The sequence below is a fragment of the Micropterus salmoides genome, unplaced genomic scaffold (assembly GCF_014851395.1).
Source record: "Micropterus salmoides isolate LMB-PRFRI ecotype aquatic unplaced genomic scaffold, ASM1485139v1 Ms_hic_scaffold_13, whole genome shotgun sequence".
NCBI lineage: Eukaryota > Metazoa > Chordata > Actinopteri > Centrarchiformes > Centrarchidae > Micropterus > Micropterus salmoides.
The window spans coordinates 20,583,126-20,601,560 of NW_024040374.1; the positions used below are offsets into that span (position 1 = coordinate 20,583,126).

Consider the following 18,435-nt stretch of genomic DNA (forward strand, 5'->3'; position numbering starts at 1 on the left):
AGACACTGCAGGACAGAGAGCCCAGCTATCTCCCTGAGTAACTCTAAACGGAAACGTAAGTGCAGATCTTCAGTACTGCCTCCCGGACAGCTTTTAGGCCTACAAAAACTCTGCTGAATTCAGCATACTTAACATTCTAGGACTTAACACACAAAGTATTACACTTTGTTACAATCTGTAAGTGTCATCTGGTCATATCAGCAGATGGCTGACCTGTGTAGTGGCTGGCTGTGCATTTGGTACATTATCTTCCAAATAACATAATTTGTTGTGCTGCCACATTTTGCTGGAGTGCTCATGAAAATATTAACTGTAATACATGGCAACAAAGGCCCAACATACTGAGAACAACGGGAAAGACTTTATTGCACAATCCCACCATGCCACTGTCTCGTGTACCCAGAAAAGGGTAATACAGGTAATATAGTATGTGTCTGGCGAACAGCACCGTCCCAGCAGTGCAAAGCAAATCTGGCTGACATATTAAATAGAGCTAGACATCAACGACATGTGATCGTCTTAAAATGCAGCAATGTTGCATTTTAAAAGCAGCAATGTTTTCTCTGACTTTTCTTTTCTGGCAGCTTCTCTAGGATATGGGTAGAAAGATACTTTGTTTTTGTTGTTTTTACAGAAATCCAATATGTCCCCCTGCTGCCATACGGACACACCCAGATCTTACTTCAGATAGATCTGTATCTAAGCAGGGCTTCCTGAACCTACAGATTAACTGCTCTCAAATGACAGAAAAGCACTCATTGAGGATAGGTAGCATAAGTAGATCCAGCATTTCAGTTTGCTTTTGTCTTCTGTCCAGTTGAAAGACCATAAGAATATATTTTAGGATAGTTTAGTCTAATTGTTATATTTTCAAGCTCTTTACTATGAATGCAGAAATACTAACTCAGGGGGGTAGCTGATGGCTCTGTCAACCCTTTGCTGTGCCATGTAGTGTTTGAAGAGTGTGAGGTAGTAAGGGAGTGGGGAAAAAGGAACAGATGATTTAATTGTCCAATCAGAACACCTTGGCTGACTGTGACAGCGCTGACTGTGACAGCGCAGTCTGCCTGGCCCCGAAGCAGTCAGAGTTGGCGCAGACAGTATATCCTCTCTGATGTCTACACACAACTGTCCACTTTCTATTCTTTGCCCCCCATCCTACCATGTTGGTGGTAATGTGATTACTGTCACATGTCAACATCAGACTTATCAGTTCATTTCTTCTTTATGCCCAAAGTCTTTTGAACCTGCTGGCTGAGACGCTGCTGGATGGTTTGTGCAATGGCACTCTTCTGCGGAAAGGGGAGCTGAGGTGCGACTAGTTCCAGATGCTCCTCCATGAGAGCACATAACCCCACAGTGGTCGGCTGCCTAGCACCTTGTTCATACAGCTTATCTACAGTGGGAGGGTGTATCTTGCATTTCCGACTGTTTTAACATAACTTTCACAGATGGCAGTCTGAGTGCGAACCCGTAAAATCTTGTGCCAAGAGTTCATTTTGGATTCTAACAAGGACTCATAAGTGCTAATTATCAGCAACAGCAATCTTTCCATCCCAGAACCCCAAGTTTGGGCAGTAGGCAGTATCTGTTCGAGAGACCTGAGCACATGCGCATTAGTTCCCCTCCTCCTCACTCACTGCTCTTATCTTACATGATTATATAGGTATTATTATATTTTTTTTTCATGTATATATATGAAAAAGAAGAAGCATCAGAAAATACTTTCACAACACTGCTGTGATTATCACACTCTCTAAGTGGCATTTGCAAGGGGAAAAGGTATCAGGACTGAGGTCATTGATTGCATTAAAAAACAAAGAGCTCACTAACATCAGTGTCTGAGGGTGTGCTAGTAAAAACACCTACAAAGATCAGAATAAGTGCTATGTTTTGTGCTCTGTGTGCAAGAGTTTGTAAGTGCATGGTGGCAGACACTCTGAGAGTTTGCCCATGATTCACACAGTAAAAAAAAAAACCCCTGTCTGTTTGTGAGTTTGATCATGGTCCCTTTAAACAGTTTGTTCATACATTACAAAACTGCAAACTGTGGGCGCAACCAAAAATATTGAATAAAACAAAATTTTTTTACTAGACTGACAACTGAAACAGGCATCATTACTGCAAATCTCCAAAAAGTGGCTGAAGATTTTAAATATGTACATTCTATATCAAGCCTAGGGGCTGTGCTGAACGGTTAAAAGGAAAAAGGGGTACATTCAACAATAGCTTACAGGAACTGTGAGAATGGTGAGAGTCAAATTTATATTAGAAAGGAATTCAACATGATGAGAGGTTTAAGGTCTTCTCATAGAAAAATATTTTTTAGAATACAAATTATGTGAGCTACTCCTCAATAATTTCTTTAACTGTAAAAAAAGAGGTAACATGCATTGAGTACCCAGCAGCAGTTCCTGTAGTGTTACGTTGAAGCTGAACGGACTAGCTTGCAGGGCGGGAGGTGAGAGAAGTGTGTCCTAAAGTGTAGCGTGCAGGATTGTCATTGAGCTGCTGGTTGGTTTTTCCTCAGCTGGTTGCCACATTTTTATCTCCTCCTCCCTACACCTCAATGTCTCTATTTGAATCACGCTCTTTAGCTAAACGTTGCTAGCCCTCTGTGGAGTCTGGGAAGGTGATTTCACTGCCAAAAACCTCCCTATACAGAGGAGGAAAGGTATACGCTGTCTCAGGGTGAACCAGGCGGAAAAACTCCAGTTTGTCGATGTGAAGGTTGCAAATGGACTTCATTATGGGAAGCTTAGACACCATCTAGAGGGGAAATACATTAGAGCAGGAAAGGTTAGAAGAAGAAATAAGCACCACTAAAACAGCAACATTAATACAGCAGTTGAAAAAAGCATCATGTCAGTTTCCTTTCACCAAACAGGCATAGTGATGCAGCAGGCTTTATACCTTAGCTAGTTTCTCTTCTGATGCTCCCTCTCTTTGTAGGCAGCGCTGCAGAGCCACGTAGACTTTCTCCTGCAACTTCTGTATCTTCTGAACATCTGTCAGCCAGGGGCGGTCTGAGGGAAATTATAGTGACAAGATGTTGCCATTAGTGTTGTCAGGTTGCCAATTTGAAACTATGTCTGGTGTACAATGTGCAATCATGTAGGACAAGAATACAAAAAGCACAGAACATTACATGCTTTGTGTTGTATACCTTTGGCAGATTGCTTTATATAACTGCTGAACATTTGTATAACATATTGTAACTTTTTATGGTGATTTCCGTTCCTACATGAAACCTGTCTGAGATAAGTGATCCATCATAGGGCCTTTTTTAAGTGTCAAATTATATTAACATTGCATGGTAATGCAGTTGTCAGCAGGGACCATTTTGAAACCCCTTATTGTTGGGAGTTTTTATGACTCTTCAACATCCAAGATTGAACAGCCTGCCAATTGCTACTGCCTTTTCAGTGACAAACTCACCTCTTTGTATGCGGATTTTTATCCACGACAGTAAGTAACTAAAATCAATGTGTGACTGTAAAGGAGGAATGTAAAAATGTATGTTATACTTTGGAAAATGACCATCAGTAAAGTAAATTACACTAACGTTTGCCTTATAACATGCAAATGCATGGGTACAATCCTTTAGGGAGTTTCACACAGTCTCTAAACCATTATCTTGTCAGCGCCAGTACTGTCGTTATGGGTGCAGCAATGCTCATATAGATGTATTATACATTGTCTTCTGACAATATGTGCATTAATATGTCACATATTAATATGTGACAGAAGAATCAGCAAACACGTTTCTTCTCCTTTACTTCTCTGAATCTGATCTCTGAATAGGATGTGTGAAACGTATGAAATACTGTACAGTGGCCTCTATGGGTTTATTTCACCAATGTAGTATGAGTGGCAATTCTACGGTGAGCAGGTATGAAGCACTTTGCAAATCTGATACAGAAATCTACATGTCTCCCTGCTAAAGATAAATTAATTTGGTTAAAGAAATATAATCTCACCTGGTGAGAGCAGCACAGCAGCACTGAAGAGAGCCATCTCTTCCTCAGACATCTGGATACGGCTCAGGCTTTTAGCTAAGTCAAACACTGCATTCACAAGGTCGTCACAGCCTAGGTGGAAGGAGAAAAAGAAAGTTAACATCAAAACAAACTACTGACTGATGACTTTGACACAGATGAAACAGATAAGAAAAAGTTGACCTACAATTCCCTCTCTTCCCTTCTTTAAGTGTATGCGTTTTCCATTAGAGAGAGAGACAATGTGTTTACTCACCAAGAGCTTTGAACAGCTGAGCAGTGGCAAACTTTCCGTCAAAGAATAATGTGTTATTGATGGGGTTGTAGGCCCGACACATACGGATCAGAAGAACATCCATGCAGCCTGTGGACACACGCACAAAAAAGAAAAAGGCTTAATAAAATATACAAATAGTTGCTGTGCTGAACAAGATAGAATAGAGGAAAAAGAGCACGCTTTAAAATCTTTGTAAATGATCTAAATAGGCCGTGTTTAGTGTATTTCAGAATTGGATAAAATGAAGAACAGTAAAATATAACCTCTCCCTTTACATAGTCTACTAAGGTTTTTGTTTTGTCCTGAATGATGCAGGCATGTAAAGAAAAACCCGCTGAACTAAATTAAGAAGAACACCTTTCACTAACAGGAAACATATTCCTTTGACTTCTTTCAATATTCAGCACATTTTCACTGACATGATCAGTGAACAACAACAACAATTTGTACTGCTGCAGGTTGTAATAACAATGTCTCCTACATCCCAAACAAATGTTAGATAAATCTGCCCTGTCTCAAATATATAAAGCAAAACATTCCTCAGTGACAAGGTCATTTTATATAATTTCCTGGAAATTCTTTGAATGATAGGGAAGTTGTTACCTGTACAACCAAGGATGTGATAAATCTATCAAGGTAGACAATGCACATTGTCATTAAGTCACTGGCTCATACCTGACATTGAAAATGTTTATATGAATAATGGCTGTTCACTGTTGATTATATATCGTGTTGTGGATTTCACACGTCAAATAGTGATGATACTTACAGGAATGCATTTAGTCTAATTACATTCCTTCTGAGAAGACCTTTTTGTGCATGCTCATGTTTCTATCATCACATGAGGACAGAAAGAACCTTGGCTGCCACCCAAAGCCATGGCTCTTCTGTTTTGACGGTTTTATTGTTCTAATGCCACAGACCTTTTCATATCCCTCTGCTTGCATGTGATATTGAATTGTGAATTCAGCTAGCACTTAAGAGTTGTTCATATGACAACAGAATCTGTATCGCAGCTAAATGTTTACAACATACACACAGCAGTCTAGATGTCTTGCTGGAGGCAAATTTGTTGTAAAAACAGCTGCTGGCTGTTGTGTGGCTGAACACAATGTGTAGAACTCATTTTAGACTGCAGGGTGTGTGGAGGCGGGTGTCATGCACTGACCTGCTTTGAGGAGGATAATCTGATCGTTCTGACAGAGGTCCATGAAGCCAGAAATGCGCTTGGCAAACTCTACCACATACTGGATTGCATTGGTGATGTGAATGGCACATTGTTGCCACATCACCTCAGCTGACTGGAAGAGAAAGCAAGAAACAGAAAGGCTTTTATGAGAAATGCAATACCTGGGAGGCATCATTAAGCCTGTGCTTATTTAGGTTTCAAGGATTGTTTGGTTGTGTGATTTCTACTAAAGACGTGACCTGTAGTTAGATTATATCTGCTGCATCTCTGTTAAAGCTATGGCCTACATAGCCTTGACCAGTGAGGCAAAAAGCCCAGTAGGAAAAGTGTGATAAAAATGTTCAGATTTACGAACATTAAAGAATGAACTATGGTGATAAGAAGGGGGCACTTCTATTTGTTTTAGAAAACATCCCAAGTTTTACAGTTGCTGAAGGTTACAAACTTAAAACATTCCTCTGTGAGACCTTGTACAAGAGAGCAACATAGCATGATGAGCCAAACAGTGGTGATATGAAAAAATGTTTTATGTGGGACTTCTACTGTATTTTTTCATAGATTTGACAGTACATAGTATATCAATCATCTACATATAAATGTACTTTCATATACTTGTGTTACATATACCTTGGTCTGGTATGAGCGTGTCTCTTCTGGGCTATACAAGGTCCACGCCATTCTCTTCAGCTCCTCAGTACCGTACTGGCTCGTCTCAATATGGGACTTCACCACGCTCTGAGTTAAACGCTCTGAACAGAGGGAAAGCTTTGTTTTACTTCTTTTTCTTGACAGTTTGCAATGAGATGCATTTTTAGGATAGATTTAAGGTTAAAAACACAAAACAGCAGTGGTCATTATATGATAGCTATGCATTACAGGGTTTATACTGACCTATCTCATGCAGGGAGCAGCCCTCAGGCAGCGGGTTGAAGATAGCATGTGAGAAGAGTCCAGAGTCATGCAACAGCTGGTACTCATGCTTGATGCTGTGGCTGACGTCTACAAAGTCCAAGCTGGTCTGTTCTGGTGAGCTCTGCGAGGATGAGCTGCTGCCTGCACTGCCTCCCAGCATGTCCAGGTTACAGTAGTCTCCCCCTGCATCCTCTGGGGTCAGCGGCAGGTCGAAAAGCAGGCCTTCGGGCAGCGTGGTAATGTCCTCCAGATCGCTGAGCGTGGCGCTGGAGCCTCTTCTGTAGGTGCGGCCGTGGTCAGTCGCGTCACTATTCTCCTCGCGGACACCCAGGCCCGCACACTCCTGGGATCGCTGGTGTTTCTGGACTTCTGCATACAGGCTGTCACGTTGCTTTTTGGACATCCGACCAAACTTGACCGCTGCAACAGGAGGATGTAGAGACGAAAATTAAACATTGAAGGCGGTATGGTCTACGTCAAACAAGGATTACATGACTTATTCAGTGTGATAAGGAAAAAGTGGGAGGTGGAAACTCTGAATTAATTAAATATAGATCGAGTAGAGGAACTCACCATCACGGCTCATGCCCAGAGCAAGACATTTCTGCAGTCTGCAGTGCTGACAGCGGTTACGGTTGGTCCGGTCAATAAGACAGTTCCTCTGTCGTGAGCAGGAGTACATAGCATTGTTCTGCTGGCTGCGTCGAAAGAAACCCTACAGACAAAAAGACACACACACATACACAAAATGTTAATCAGTGGGAAACCATGTGAGCATCTGGTGGTGCTAATGTGATAACACCACCTTACAGTTTTTACCTACTTTTACCTGTAATTAACAAGTGATGAGGGAGGAGAAGATGATAGCTCACCTTGCAGCCTTCACATGTGATGACACCATAGTGAATCCCGGAGGATTTGTCCCCACAGATTTTACAGGGAATCACCTCTATTTGAGCTGGAGAGAGAGATGAATGAGGAAAAAGTCAGTGAAACAGTAAAAAACATTGTAACATGTTAATTAGGCACCTCAAAACATAGAACATTTCTATTATGTAGTTAGTCACCTAGCAACAAATACATACATGGATTAATTTAGAAAGAATATGATTAAATCATTGCATAATGACATAATAACACTGTGTGTTTCTTTCACTTGGCATCATGATCAAGATTAGCCAGAAAGGATTAGCCAATTAATCAATAAGTCAATCAACAGACATCAGTTAATCATTTCAGTCATTTTTCTAGCCATCTTGTTTCTATTGTGCAACGACTGTCTGATTTTCTCTCTTTTTTATCACATCACCTTTGGCTCTGGGAAACTGTGATGGACATTTTTCTTTATTTCCTGACATTCACAGACAAGACAACAAAGCGATTAATTGAGAAAATCCATGGCAGGTAAATACACAGTAGCCCTATGATCATACACAGCATGGGAAGCGATATTATCCATTTCAGTTGCTACACAACTTCCATCTCCATAAACCTATATAGAAAACCAGTGCCCGTTATAGGAACAACATTTGCTTTTTAGGCCTATCATGCCTGCAATCTTGATCTGCATATATTTTAATAAAGCACCTCAGTCATATCAATGAAATGGTCAGCCTATGATAAATCAATATTTGCTCTAGACAACCCTGATTTTTCACTCAAACAAGGCGACCACCACCTTGCATGAGATATTTCCTGGTGCAGACAGAATTTTCTCTCAATAAATACAGATTATTTCATGACAGTCAAATGTTACCCGTGCATTACAAGGTTTGAAATGTAGCTAATGATATTTTGATTATACAGGACTGTGAAGAAACAAGAGAAGTGTCAAGAACACAATGGATCCTATGATTGACAAAGCAAACAGCGTATACATCATACACCTTGTGTTCATTTTGGAAGCCGGAGGCTTCTAACTCAGGAACAGCCTGTTCTTTTCATTATGTTGTTTATCCAAGTAGCTGGGCCTCCTCAAGCCCAGAATAGCAGGTCAATTGCATTAGCTGAGGCCCGGGGTTATAAAGTTTCACGGCTCTCTCTCTCGCTCTATCTATGTTGCTCCTTCTCTAGGATGAACAAAATGTTAGCAGGTTAACAAAGGCATACTACTGTGCTGAACCCTCCAAGTCCTACAATTGTAACCCACAAAACAACTGCTACTGACTGTTACTGTGTAGACTGTGTGCAAGATTTGATTTGGCTCGGGCTGCAGTGTGTGCCAAACAATCCCTAAACCACTTTTGTTGGGTCACAGAGGGTATTAGGTAACCTGTAAATCGCAGTGACAGCTTTAATTGGCCATCACAGCACTTCAGAAAATTGTTGTTTTCTAAAGGGTCTTTTATAAACTACTCACAACCAACCAATCACATGAGTCACTCTGTGTGGGGACAGACATGCGTCACACACTGGGGCAAAGCTAAAGAGGTTAGTTACAGACATTGCCCTGAATATTCCTTCAATGTTTTCCTTCCACAAAGACTTTCTGAGCAGGCCAGGTGACATATTTGAGTGTTTTGGTTGGGTAGAATTCCTACTGACCAACGCAACTTAGGGATATAAATAAATAAAGGGCAATGGGGGGAGAGAAAAAAAAAATCCCTTTCTCCATTGCTCCCTTTATCGCTCCCCCTCCAGAGCCTCAACCCCGCCCTTCAGCCTGTTATATAACTGCAGTCTGGCTGCATTCCATGAACAAACTCATTCAAAGGTGGTTGTCTTGGCAACAGTGTGACAATCCATCCCACCTCCCCGCGCTCCTATTGGCTGCTGAGAGAGCGACTTTGTCTATGACTCGCCGCCTCACCTGCCAGTCAGCTGAGCAGCAGCCTCAGGCCAGAGAGAGCAGGAGCTGCTCCACTGACACAGTTTCTCATTCAGTAAAAGGGGGAGGCGCTTGTGGCAGCAGCCTCACAAGGAGCACAACCTGGTTCGTTGCATGTTTTAAGGTGGAGCCTTTTTATATACAGTCTATGGGTGGGACCAAATCTGACTTCAGTAAAGGTAGGGTGGAGCCCTCCTTCTGTTTGGGAGGAAAACAATGTAAGGTTTGATTACTGAAACATAGGGGCCAAATTGCCCCACTGGAAGTTTTACAACCTTGGGAACATCTGGCAATGCTTCCAAAAACATCTAGTACAGTAAGCTGCAGCAGGGGGAACAGACGTGGCTAATAGTAGCTCTCAACTTGTTGCAGCATGTCAAGTATTGAGTGAAATTTCAGCTGTGTTTGAGCTAGACCATTAATCTATTTTTACTGTGGTACAGTTGGCTGCCCAGAGATTCCCTCTGCCGTTCTGGTCTACTGGCAAATAAATGTTGCGCAAATCACAACACAGCACACAATTGTACAGTGTTTGGGGTAAATGACTCTGGTCTCTGTTAGCTAAAACAGTCAACTCTGCAAACTTTCATTTTTTGGTACGTTGCATTGCAGCATGAGTTTATTTAGAGCATTTCCATGAAATCTTTGTTCTAAGACAAAATGTACTTTCGCAAACATGAAAAACACCAATTCTGTGTGTTTAAATGCTACTAGCATTTGTTAATTGTGACTTGTTTAAATACAATCTCTATTTTGTAGATAGAATGTAATAACAGTGAGAAATGTTGAATTTTATAACTTAACTTGGCTAGGTGAATACTAGCTTTGAACTTACATGAAGCTTAAACAACATTCAGTATACATGTTAATGGAAAAAAAAACTGTGATTCAGTGCATGGAGCTTTGTTGTGTAGGACCATCCATCCATCGTCAACCGCTTATCCTGCGTACAGGGTTTTGTGCAGGACCAGCTTTGGAAATTTATTGAATTTGCTCAACCACCATGGTGTAAAAAGTAGTGTAAAAGAGCAATTTGTGACATTCCACAACAGACTGAATCGAGTCTGCTTGTTTCACTTGGACATTTTAATAAGGAGAGACAGGAAAACAATGTGGCGTTTAATCGCTGGGGTTACTACAATGTGTGTGTATGAGAAAGTAAGAGAATGTCAGTATTCTGATTAGCCACACTGGCAGGTGGACAAAAAAAGTTCATTTCCAGTACCTATGCCATCTGTGGATAATATGAATTAACCTAACGTACATAGGAGGTAACACTAAGAACATTTTAACTCAAACATGTGGTGATTTAAAAGTAATTTCTGTGCTTGTCAGTCTGTGCATTGATGTGTCAGTCTCCATTGGTCAGCACTTTTCTTCATTACTGCTGTAAGCCTTCTGCTCGGGAGACTTTGCCCTCTCCTCCCAGCTAATCAAACAGAGTCCAAGGTCCTATTTACTTTGCACTTTACATTTACCTGCCATACTGTATACTTAACCTATTCTAAGGGGCTTCTGGCACCCCTTTGGGAGGGATCGCATATATGGTGTACTGTGCAACATACTATAAAGTTAAATATCCAGTAATGTCCACTGTCTTTCATCCTCTCTTTCTTCATATCTCCTAATTCGGGGCCTCAACCACCACATGTTTTCTATAAAGCTACTATGTGAACTATGCATGTGCCGTAATGACTGCGTTTGCTCTTCCTCTGCTTCTACCGACCTAACTAGAGAATGGAGATAGTAAAATATAGCTTGAAAATATTATAGCAAAATATATATATATATATATATATTAGTAGAATGAGGAAAACCATGTCAATCTGCATGATGCATCACTTTTAATTGTGGCCATTGCTGTAAGTGTTTTTAGAGCAGTAGAGTGGCACTGAATTGCACAAAATTGTGCTTTTTAAGAAACGTTTCAGCCATAAAACACGGTAGCAGTAAAGAACTGGGACATTTACACTGCCTATAACTGTCAGGCAGCAGTGTCATATATATATTATGTAAAAAGTGACAAATAAGAGACACACATCGCTACAGAAAATATAATAGAAGTTTGTAACGTATAAATTGGATGACCTGATAGAAAACTATACCTTGCAAACACATTTCTCATCTGATGAATAAGCTTTACTATTCTACACACACCTCTTCCAACTTTTCATATAATGAACATTCAACAACGCTAGCCCTGCAGAGAGAAACCACGCTCTACACTCTGTTCCTCTGTAATCCCTCACCATTGATCAGAGGAGATAAAGTGCACCCACTTGATCGTGCTGTTTATGCAGCTCCATGCCCAAACCCAAGTAGGCCTCTGCAACACATGCAAAACCAGACTGAGGAATTCAGTTCACAGCATGTAATTTAGCATGCTGCTCCAAACCGCAGGAACAAATTTAGGACTACACTGCAGCAATCACAGTCGCCTTGAATTAAAATCTCTTTACGTCTGTTCAGATGTCACTTAGCCTTATGCATACTTGGAAAATAGATACAGCTATCAAAATTACTTTGCCTTAAGATACTGCAAAGCCTAAAGAAAAATATTATTTTTTTATGTAATCATTGTTACAGTTGTGCTGCAAAATGAGTTGTGTTTCTTGTAGTCAAAGTAGGCAAAAGGGCACAGATCCCTGCTAACATTTTGCTTGCAAACTACCATGCAGGCTGGGTGTAGAGTTAAAGCTTCAGATAAGGGGAAGGGAATCTTAGCGTGAAGTTGTCAGAGAGAAAGGGCACCTTGACACATACTGTAGCTCGGTGGGAACCTTCCCAAGGCTGCACACACAGAGATAGCGGTTTTGAGCCTGGGCTCAGCACAGTAGTGGTCTTGAGAACAGAGAGCAGCGTTTCTTCTTTACTGCTACCACCATACCTTTGATTCTGATCTCCTATAGTAAATTCAGTAGAAGACTGGGGAAGACTGTAAATAATGTCATAGCGTTGGGTTTTTTGTTGTTTTTTTTACAAAACCAGGTTGACAAGCTTCACTTGATTGGATTGACACACACTCTGATTGATGTTAAGTAACATTAGCTGACAGAGGAAACTGAGCTTGCTGTGCCCACATCCTGCTTGTCACAGTGTGCATGACATCATAACCAAACACATACTTTTTAACTGTTAAATCGTAATCATTATAGTAATCGTATACTATGAGTAAAATTAGATATAAACATCATTTTATCTTTCAGAAATGAAATCGTCACAGAATTTCACATAAAAATAATGATTTTATTTTGTAAGAAAAAGTAATAAAAAGCAGCATGCATCTTGCATGGTGCATTCAAATATGGCTCTTCCAGTGCAGCTCATATAGCTATTTTAAAGAGGAGAATTTTGCCTTGACAACTGATTTCAGTTTATGATCAACAATGTCTCATCAGTTATGAGGACAATCCATGCCTCCCCACCTCCAAGCACACACACACTTGCTGTAATCCTCAATGACAGAACTAGGTCAATGGAGCGCCTCCTCTCTCTCTCTCTCGCACCCTCTGACACTGGTCGCCACACTGCTAACGTTGAAAACAAAAACACGCTGGCTGATGAACAAACTGTCGTAAAACACAGTAAGACACACGAATCTGTGCAGGCATGAAGACATAATGCTTATTAAAAGAATAGCCTAACTCAAAGATCTCAGCACTAAAATTGTAATGCTAATGGTTAGATCATACAAAAGTGATTCGAAAGTGTAATAAAATACAGCAAACAGAAAGGGAGGGACTACAAAAGGGACTATTTATTCATTGTAAACAATCCCTGCCCACAGATCGTCGTGTGGGTTGACAGCCTCTGAATCACTCCGCTCACCCCCTCCCTGCCCCCTCTTACATAACCGGAGTCGCTTACCGGTGAAATAAAGTAACCACAGCTACAACACAGGCAAAACTAAATCAGTGCACAAAACCCATACAATTTCTCCAAACAGACAAAACACACCCATGTTCGAACCTTTGCGCACAGAAATGTATATATGCATTAATTAAAATCATCCACTTTTTAAAATCCTAACATACGCATATTAAGCTTACACAGTGTCTAAACAATTTTCAGTGTCCTTAAGGTGATCATTTTACAAACAACCTACAAATAGGTTTTTATTTCCCTTCCCGGTGCAGGCTAGAGTTTATTCCAGTGCGCGCCAGCAGCCTACGCACTTCGGACTCTCACTCAAAGCAGTGCCTTCGTCACTCTAAATGCAACTCAGTTAAGTTATTTGCAAACACCAGATATGTCCGGCTGTCAAAAAATAAGTTCTAACGAATTTCCACAAACTCACCTCTCATGTCGGCGGTGAAGTGTAGCCAACTCTTCAAGTCATACAACTCCAGGTGGAAATGAAGACAAGAAACACTGAGAGCGACGCGCACTTATTAGCTCCAAACCGGAGCAGCTGAAAACTGTCACAACAGCAAATCCTCATATGGATTTTCTACCTATTCTTCACGCGCGGGCCTTATAATAATAAATACAAGCTACGGCGTTTTTCAGTAATTTACTTTCTGTCCGCTCCGCACAGTCTCAGAATTGCTCATGGGATAAAACGCCTACAGAATATTAAAGCAGCGGCTCCTCGTCTCTCAGCTGTGTCTCGCTCTGCGGCTCGCTGCAACCTACCTAGTTTCGGCGCGTGGACTACAACACATGTTCCTCACCCCGCTGTCCGCCCGCCTCGTGCCCCGTGAGCTGACGCGCGCGCGACACCCTGCGCGCGCTTTAAGCAGGCTCTCGCGTGCGTGGGAAAGTGAGGCAGTGTGTCAGCTCCGACCGACAGTTAACCAGCGTGGGAAATATTTAATAACAAGCACAACATTTTATTTCCTGGAAGATCCCCGTCCTTTAATAAGAAGCAGCAAAGTTTTATTTTACTTTCCGGCTATTCCCCAATGAAAAGCAACTAGGCCTATGGTAGGCCTCCATGTTATACATTAATATTACAAGGACGAGGTCCCCATGAAAACATTGGCCTATAGACTATAAATGACTGGATTGGAGATTTATAAACACGTTTTATGTGACGTTTTCCCGTTTTCATAGGCTATGCCATAAATCACATAAAAATCAATAGCAGAGACCAGCTCACAGCTTAAATCAAGCTTTTTTGTGTTTTCTGTTAGTTATGTCACTAAATTGTGATAAGTGAAAGTACAAAAGTAGCCTAATTGTGGCAAAAACTGCTGCAGTTTTTGAAAACAGATTTTTTCTTACACATTGAAATTAATTTCAACATGTAACCACAGAGAGGAACCAAAAGCTATATAGTAGCCTATACATTTATAGGTGTAATGGAAAGTATAATAATGGGCTAAGACCTCCACTAGAATGATCCTTTATGGTACCATAACACTGTAAAATGTGTACTTTAACATCACTTTTAGTTTCATGGATATACACTACTGTTAATATTTCATTAAAGAGCACAGATAATTAATTTGCTATTTTCTTATTTATTCCATATGGTGCTTGTAGTGTTTTCATAGCTTGCTCTAAAAAAAGGTTAGACCTGCTATAGTGCATTAGACATTAAACATGGAATAAGAATGACTACAAACATCCATACAACAATGGCCCAGTTGATATATTACAAATAGGGATTCAACATTTGAAATAATGGCAAAATGGGTTGTGGTACTAATTTTTTGCTGAATTAAATACCCATATATACTAGAAGAGAAGCTATTGTGTCCTCAGTTTTCCTAGATGCAACGGTGCAACAACTCTGCATTATATCACTGGATTAACACTAATCTTGGTAAAGGAATTACATGTGCTGCATTTTCTTGTTTTCCATTTCATGAAATGTTGAAATTCAGGTTACATTAAGATAGCAGCAAGGGTAAAGCTTAATCAACCACTATGTTTGATCTATCTTTAGTATATTTCAGTTCATCGGGTACATCTTCATTCCTTTGAAATGTGGGTGTGTGCAGTAGAAAGAGAGCAGGCACACACTCTGACTCTGCCTATGACACAAACCAAAACCATTAATAACAGTGCCAATGAAAACAATTGATTTGCAAGCGTGGGTAAGATGACGAGCGTATCATGTAACTTGGGCACAGTTATGAAATCAGGAGAAGAGGGAGATTATGGAAAGTAGGTTAGTGGAACAACACAGAGCTTTCACACCCCTCCCTCCCTCGTCTTTCTGGCGTGCATGCGTGGTGAGTCTCCCATCCGTCTTTTTTCAGTCTGAATGCTTTTATCCTGAATCATGTCTAAATCAAAGGTCATACATTTACCTGCAGTCTCCCAGCACCACCAGCAGTGTTCATGCTTTATGTTCTTATCTCTCTCTTATTTGTTCCTCTATGCTCTCATGCTTGTGTACATATGCCCTTTATCTATACTTTTCTATAGGTCCTGCATCTCCCACTTCTGCTCTCCTGCAATTGCTTAAATTGAAACAAAAAAAGCATTGCAACATGAATACAAAGCAATTGTGTATTGCTTCTTCCTGAATGCACAATTTAAAAATACAATGCTGGGAAAATAAAGACTGCTTTGCTTTACTATATTCTCTGTAAACTTCCTCTTCCTCCCATTTAGATGGTTTTGTCACTCTGGTGGTTTCCTTCCTGAACCTCATCTGCCGCCTTTCTCTGGTTATATTATGTCCCTCAGTGTGTCCCTCTGTCGCCATGAAGCAGCCACACATCCATCCGGTGTTCGGCTGCAACGTCACTGACCTCCTGACCCTGAATCTTATGTAACCATGGAAATAACCAAATTAGAACATGGAGCATGGAAAGAAGGAGGCGCTTAGAGCTTAACATACGGGCATGTAGCTCCCAACCAGCTTTCCAGATTAAGGCAGATGGAATGAACGCGCCTGTCACTGTGTGTGTGTTTGTGCACTCTGCGTGTGCGTGTTGGGCCAGAGAGAGAGAAACTAAAGGAGAAATCAAACACCTCTTCTAAAACAGAGGTGGTGATGGAGATGATCACAAGTGTTTTCTGCACATTCAAACTGCATGCAACAGCATGCAAAGATAATTTAATATCTCAAACTGGCCTCTGCCCCACAGCGCATAAAGCCCAGTATACTGAGAGGATTATTTTGGGATCCAGGCTCTGTCTTCCATAATCCTCCGTCCTCTCTTCTCCCTCATCCTTCTAAATCCTCTCCCTTCTCCCCTTTCAAAATGCCCACTAATCTCTCTCACTCCAGCTCGCTGTGTGGCTGTAATCTGGTTTGCACATATCTTTCACCTGCACCAGGTTCACATCAGTAGGTCAGTATGCCAAACTACAGGGCACATCTTCCTTTTCCTCCAAGTTGTGATGGTGAAAACAGTTACCGTACTCAAGGTGCACTCACATGCTTGTTCCAAAGCTTTCAGCTTTGTCATCACATGGTCCTGTAGTATCCAATATTTGTGCATTTGACTCATAACAGTTCAAAATAGCACTGTAGCAGCAGGACAGAGGGTCAGTGACCTTCTACGGGGAGAGCAGTGATTGGTGGTTATGTAGGGACTGAACCCTTCTATAGAATTTGAACCCCAACACCTTGTTTTGTTACCTCAGAATAGTACTGTACCCTTCTATGGGTTTGACCTTTTATTTTGCAGACTCAAACCACTCTATGGTACCTAACAAATACCTACACATATCCTATATAAGCTATGTTTGATGTACAGAGAGACAGAGTGGCCATCGGGCTGGGTCACACTCCAAGCTGCTGCAGAGCTTGTAATTGATGCTGAACTCCTTGATTTAATAAACTTTTATGATCAAGAACAGTGTCAAGTGGATTTCTTCTCAACACATCATCGCAGCATTATTGTTCGGACACCACAGTCCTCATCAGCAGACTAAGTTTGCTTGGTCGACAAAAACAGTGCAAACTTCTACAGCTGAATGGAAAACTGAGCAAACTCAATCTGCTGATGAGGACTGTGTAAAACAGCTGAAAGCTCCAGAACAAGTCAGAAAGTGGACTTTGAGCAGAGATTGTTTTGTTGGCCGCCATTGCAAAGGTTAAGAAAGAACTGCCAGGGTACTGTTTTTGTATCGGTGGAGGATCCCGCTGCTGCTACTGTCTGTCTTATTCATCCACTGAAAGCTGATGACAACAAAGGACCAACAAGAGTTTCATAGACTGTCGAGATGCTAATGTGAGCATGCTAACATGCTCACAATGACAACACTAACATGCTGATGTTAGAGAGGAGAACATTAGTTTTGCAGGTTTTCGGTCAGAAACCAAAGCATTGGGCAAATAGAAAAATGTTCCTGATGCTCGCGCAAGATGAAAAGTCAGAGGATTCATCTTGTCATTTCTGTGAACATGAATGTCTGTTCCAAATTTAATTTCAATTCATCCAATAGTTTGTGGAGACGTTTTATTAAAAATAATTATTATATATTAAAAAGATGTCAACCCTGTCGTTTCGCAAGGAAAAGTCAGGGGATCACAAAAATCAGCAGGATTCATCCTCTGGGGATAGTGTGTGTTTAACATTTAATTGTCATCCGTACCATACTTGTTGGAATACTTCAGTCTGGACTACAGTGATGGACAGACATGAAGCCATGTGGCCGTAGCATTGCTAATAGTTGCAGAGATAGAGGCGCTTTTTTTTTGCTAATCCTTAAGTGGTTTTGTAGACAAATTCTCTCACTCAGAATAACCTTTAAACTGAAACTGCACTAATGCTGCTTCTTCAGTATTCCACTGCTTACCCAAATCCTCATCAACTGCAGTGTTATGCTTGTGGCAAGGTGAACTAGATGTGACATCTGTAACGTGAGCTAATGAGCTAAACAAACAAATAAGAAGCAAACTGGAATGCCCTTCAGTTCACTTTGGACTTGGTATTTGTCCTCCCTTAGCAGCTGTTAATACCAGAGATGGCTGAATTTATTACCCTCAGGTGCATATTAGCTTCACATCCTGTCATCAGGGGTCATGCTGTTTATTTGGTCTTGATGGGCAATATTTAAACGATTCAAGCTTTAAAGCATCCAATTAAAGCTGACATTTACCATGGTGTATCTGTCCGCGCTGCTTCCGCACAGTGCTTGTGCTGTTGTCTGTCGATATTGCTCTGCCTCCATCCAGATAATATCGTATCTGACAGTTATGACAGGAAGAGGCGACCACAGGCATTTGCAGAGTTGTGACAGAGGTTTGACAAAAGGATAGAGGAATAAACATCCATTTAGACCACCTAATAGATAATACTGGGACCCAGAAGAGATTACGGCA

The 18,435-nt window shown here is 41.0% G+C and overlaps 1 protein-coding gene across 1 annotated transcript; it reads right to left on the reverse strand.

Annotated features, from left to right (window-relative positions):
- Positions 1–1,954: 1,954 nt before the first annotated feature.
- Positions 1,955–13,853, reverse strand: rorca (RAR-related orphan receptor C a). Its single transcript, XM_038716117.1, has 10 exons — positions 13,501–13,853; positions 7,249–7,334; positions 6,950–7,091; positions 6,356–6,796; positions 6,092–6,213; positions 5,444–5,576; positions 4,255–4,362; positions 3,981–4,091; positions 2,914–3,026; positions 1,955–2,769 (listed from the first exon to the last, which is right to left on the reverse strand). The coding sequence occupies exons 1-10, from the start codon at positions 13,505–13,507 to the stop codon at positions 2,608–2,610; spliced, it is 1,425 nt and encodes a 474-aa protein (XP_038572045.1). The 5' UTR covers positions 13,508–13,853; the 3' UTR covers positions 1,955–2,607.
- Between the last annotated feature and the right edge of the window lie 4,582 nt (positions 13,854–18,435).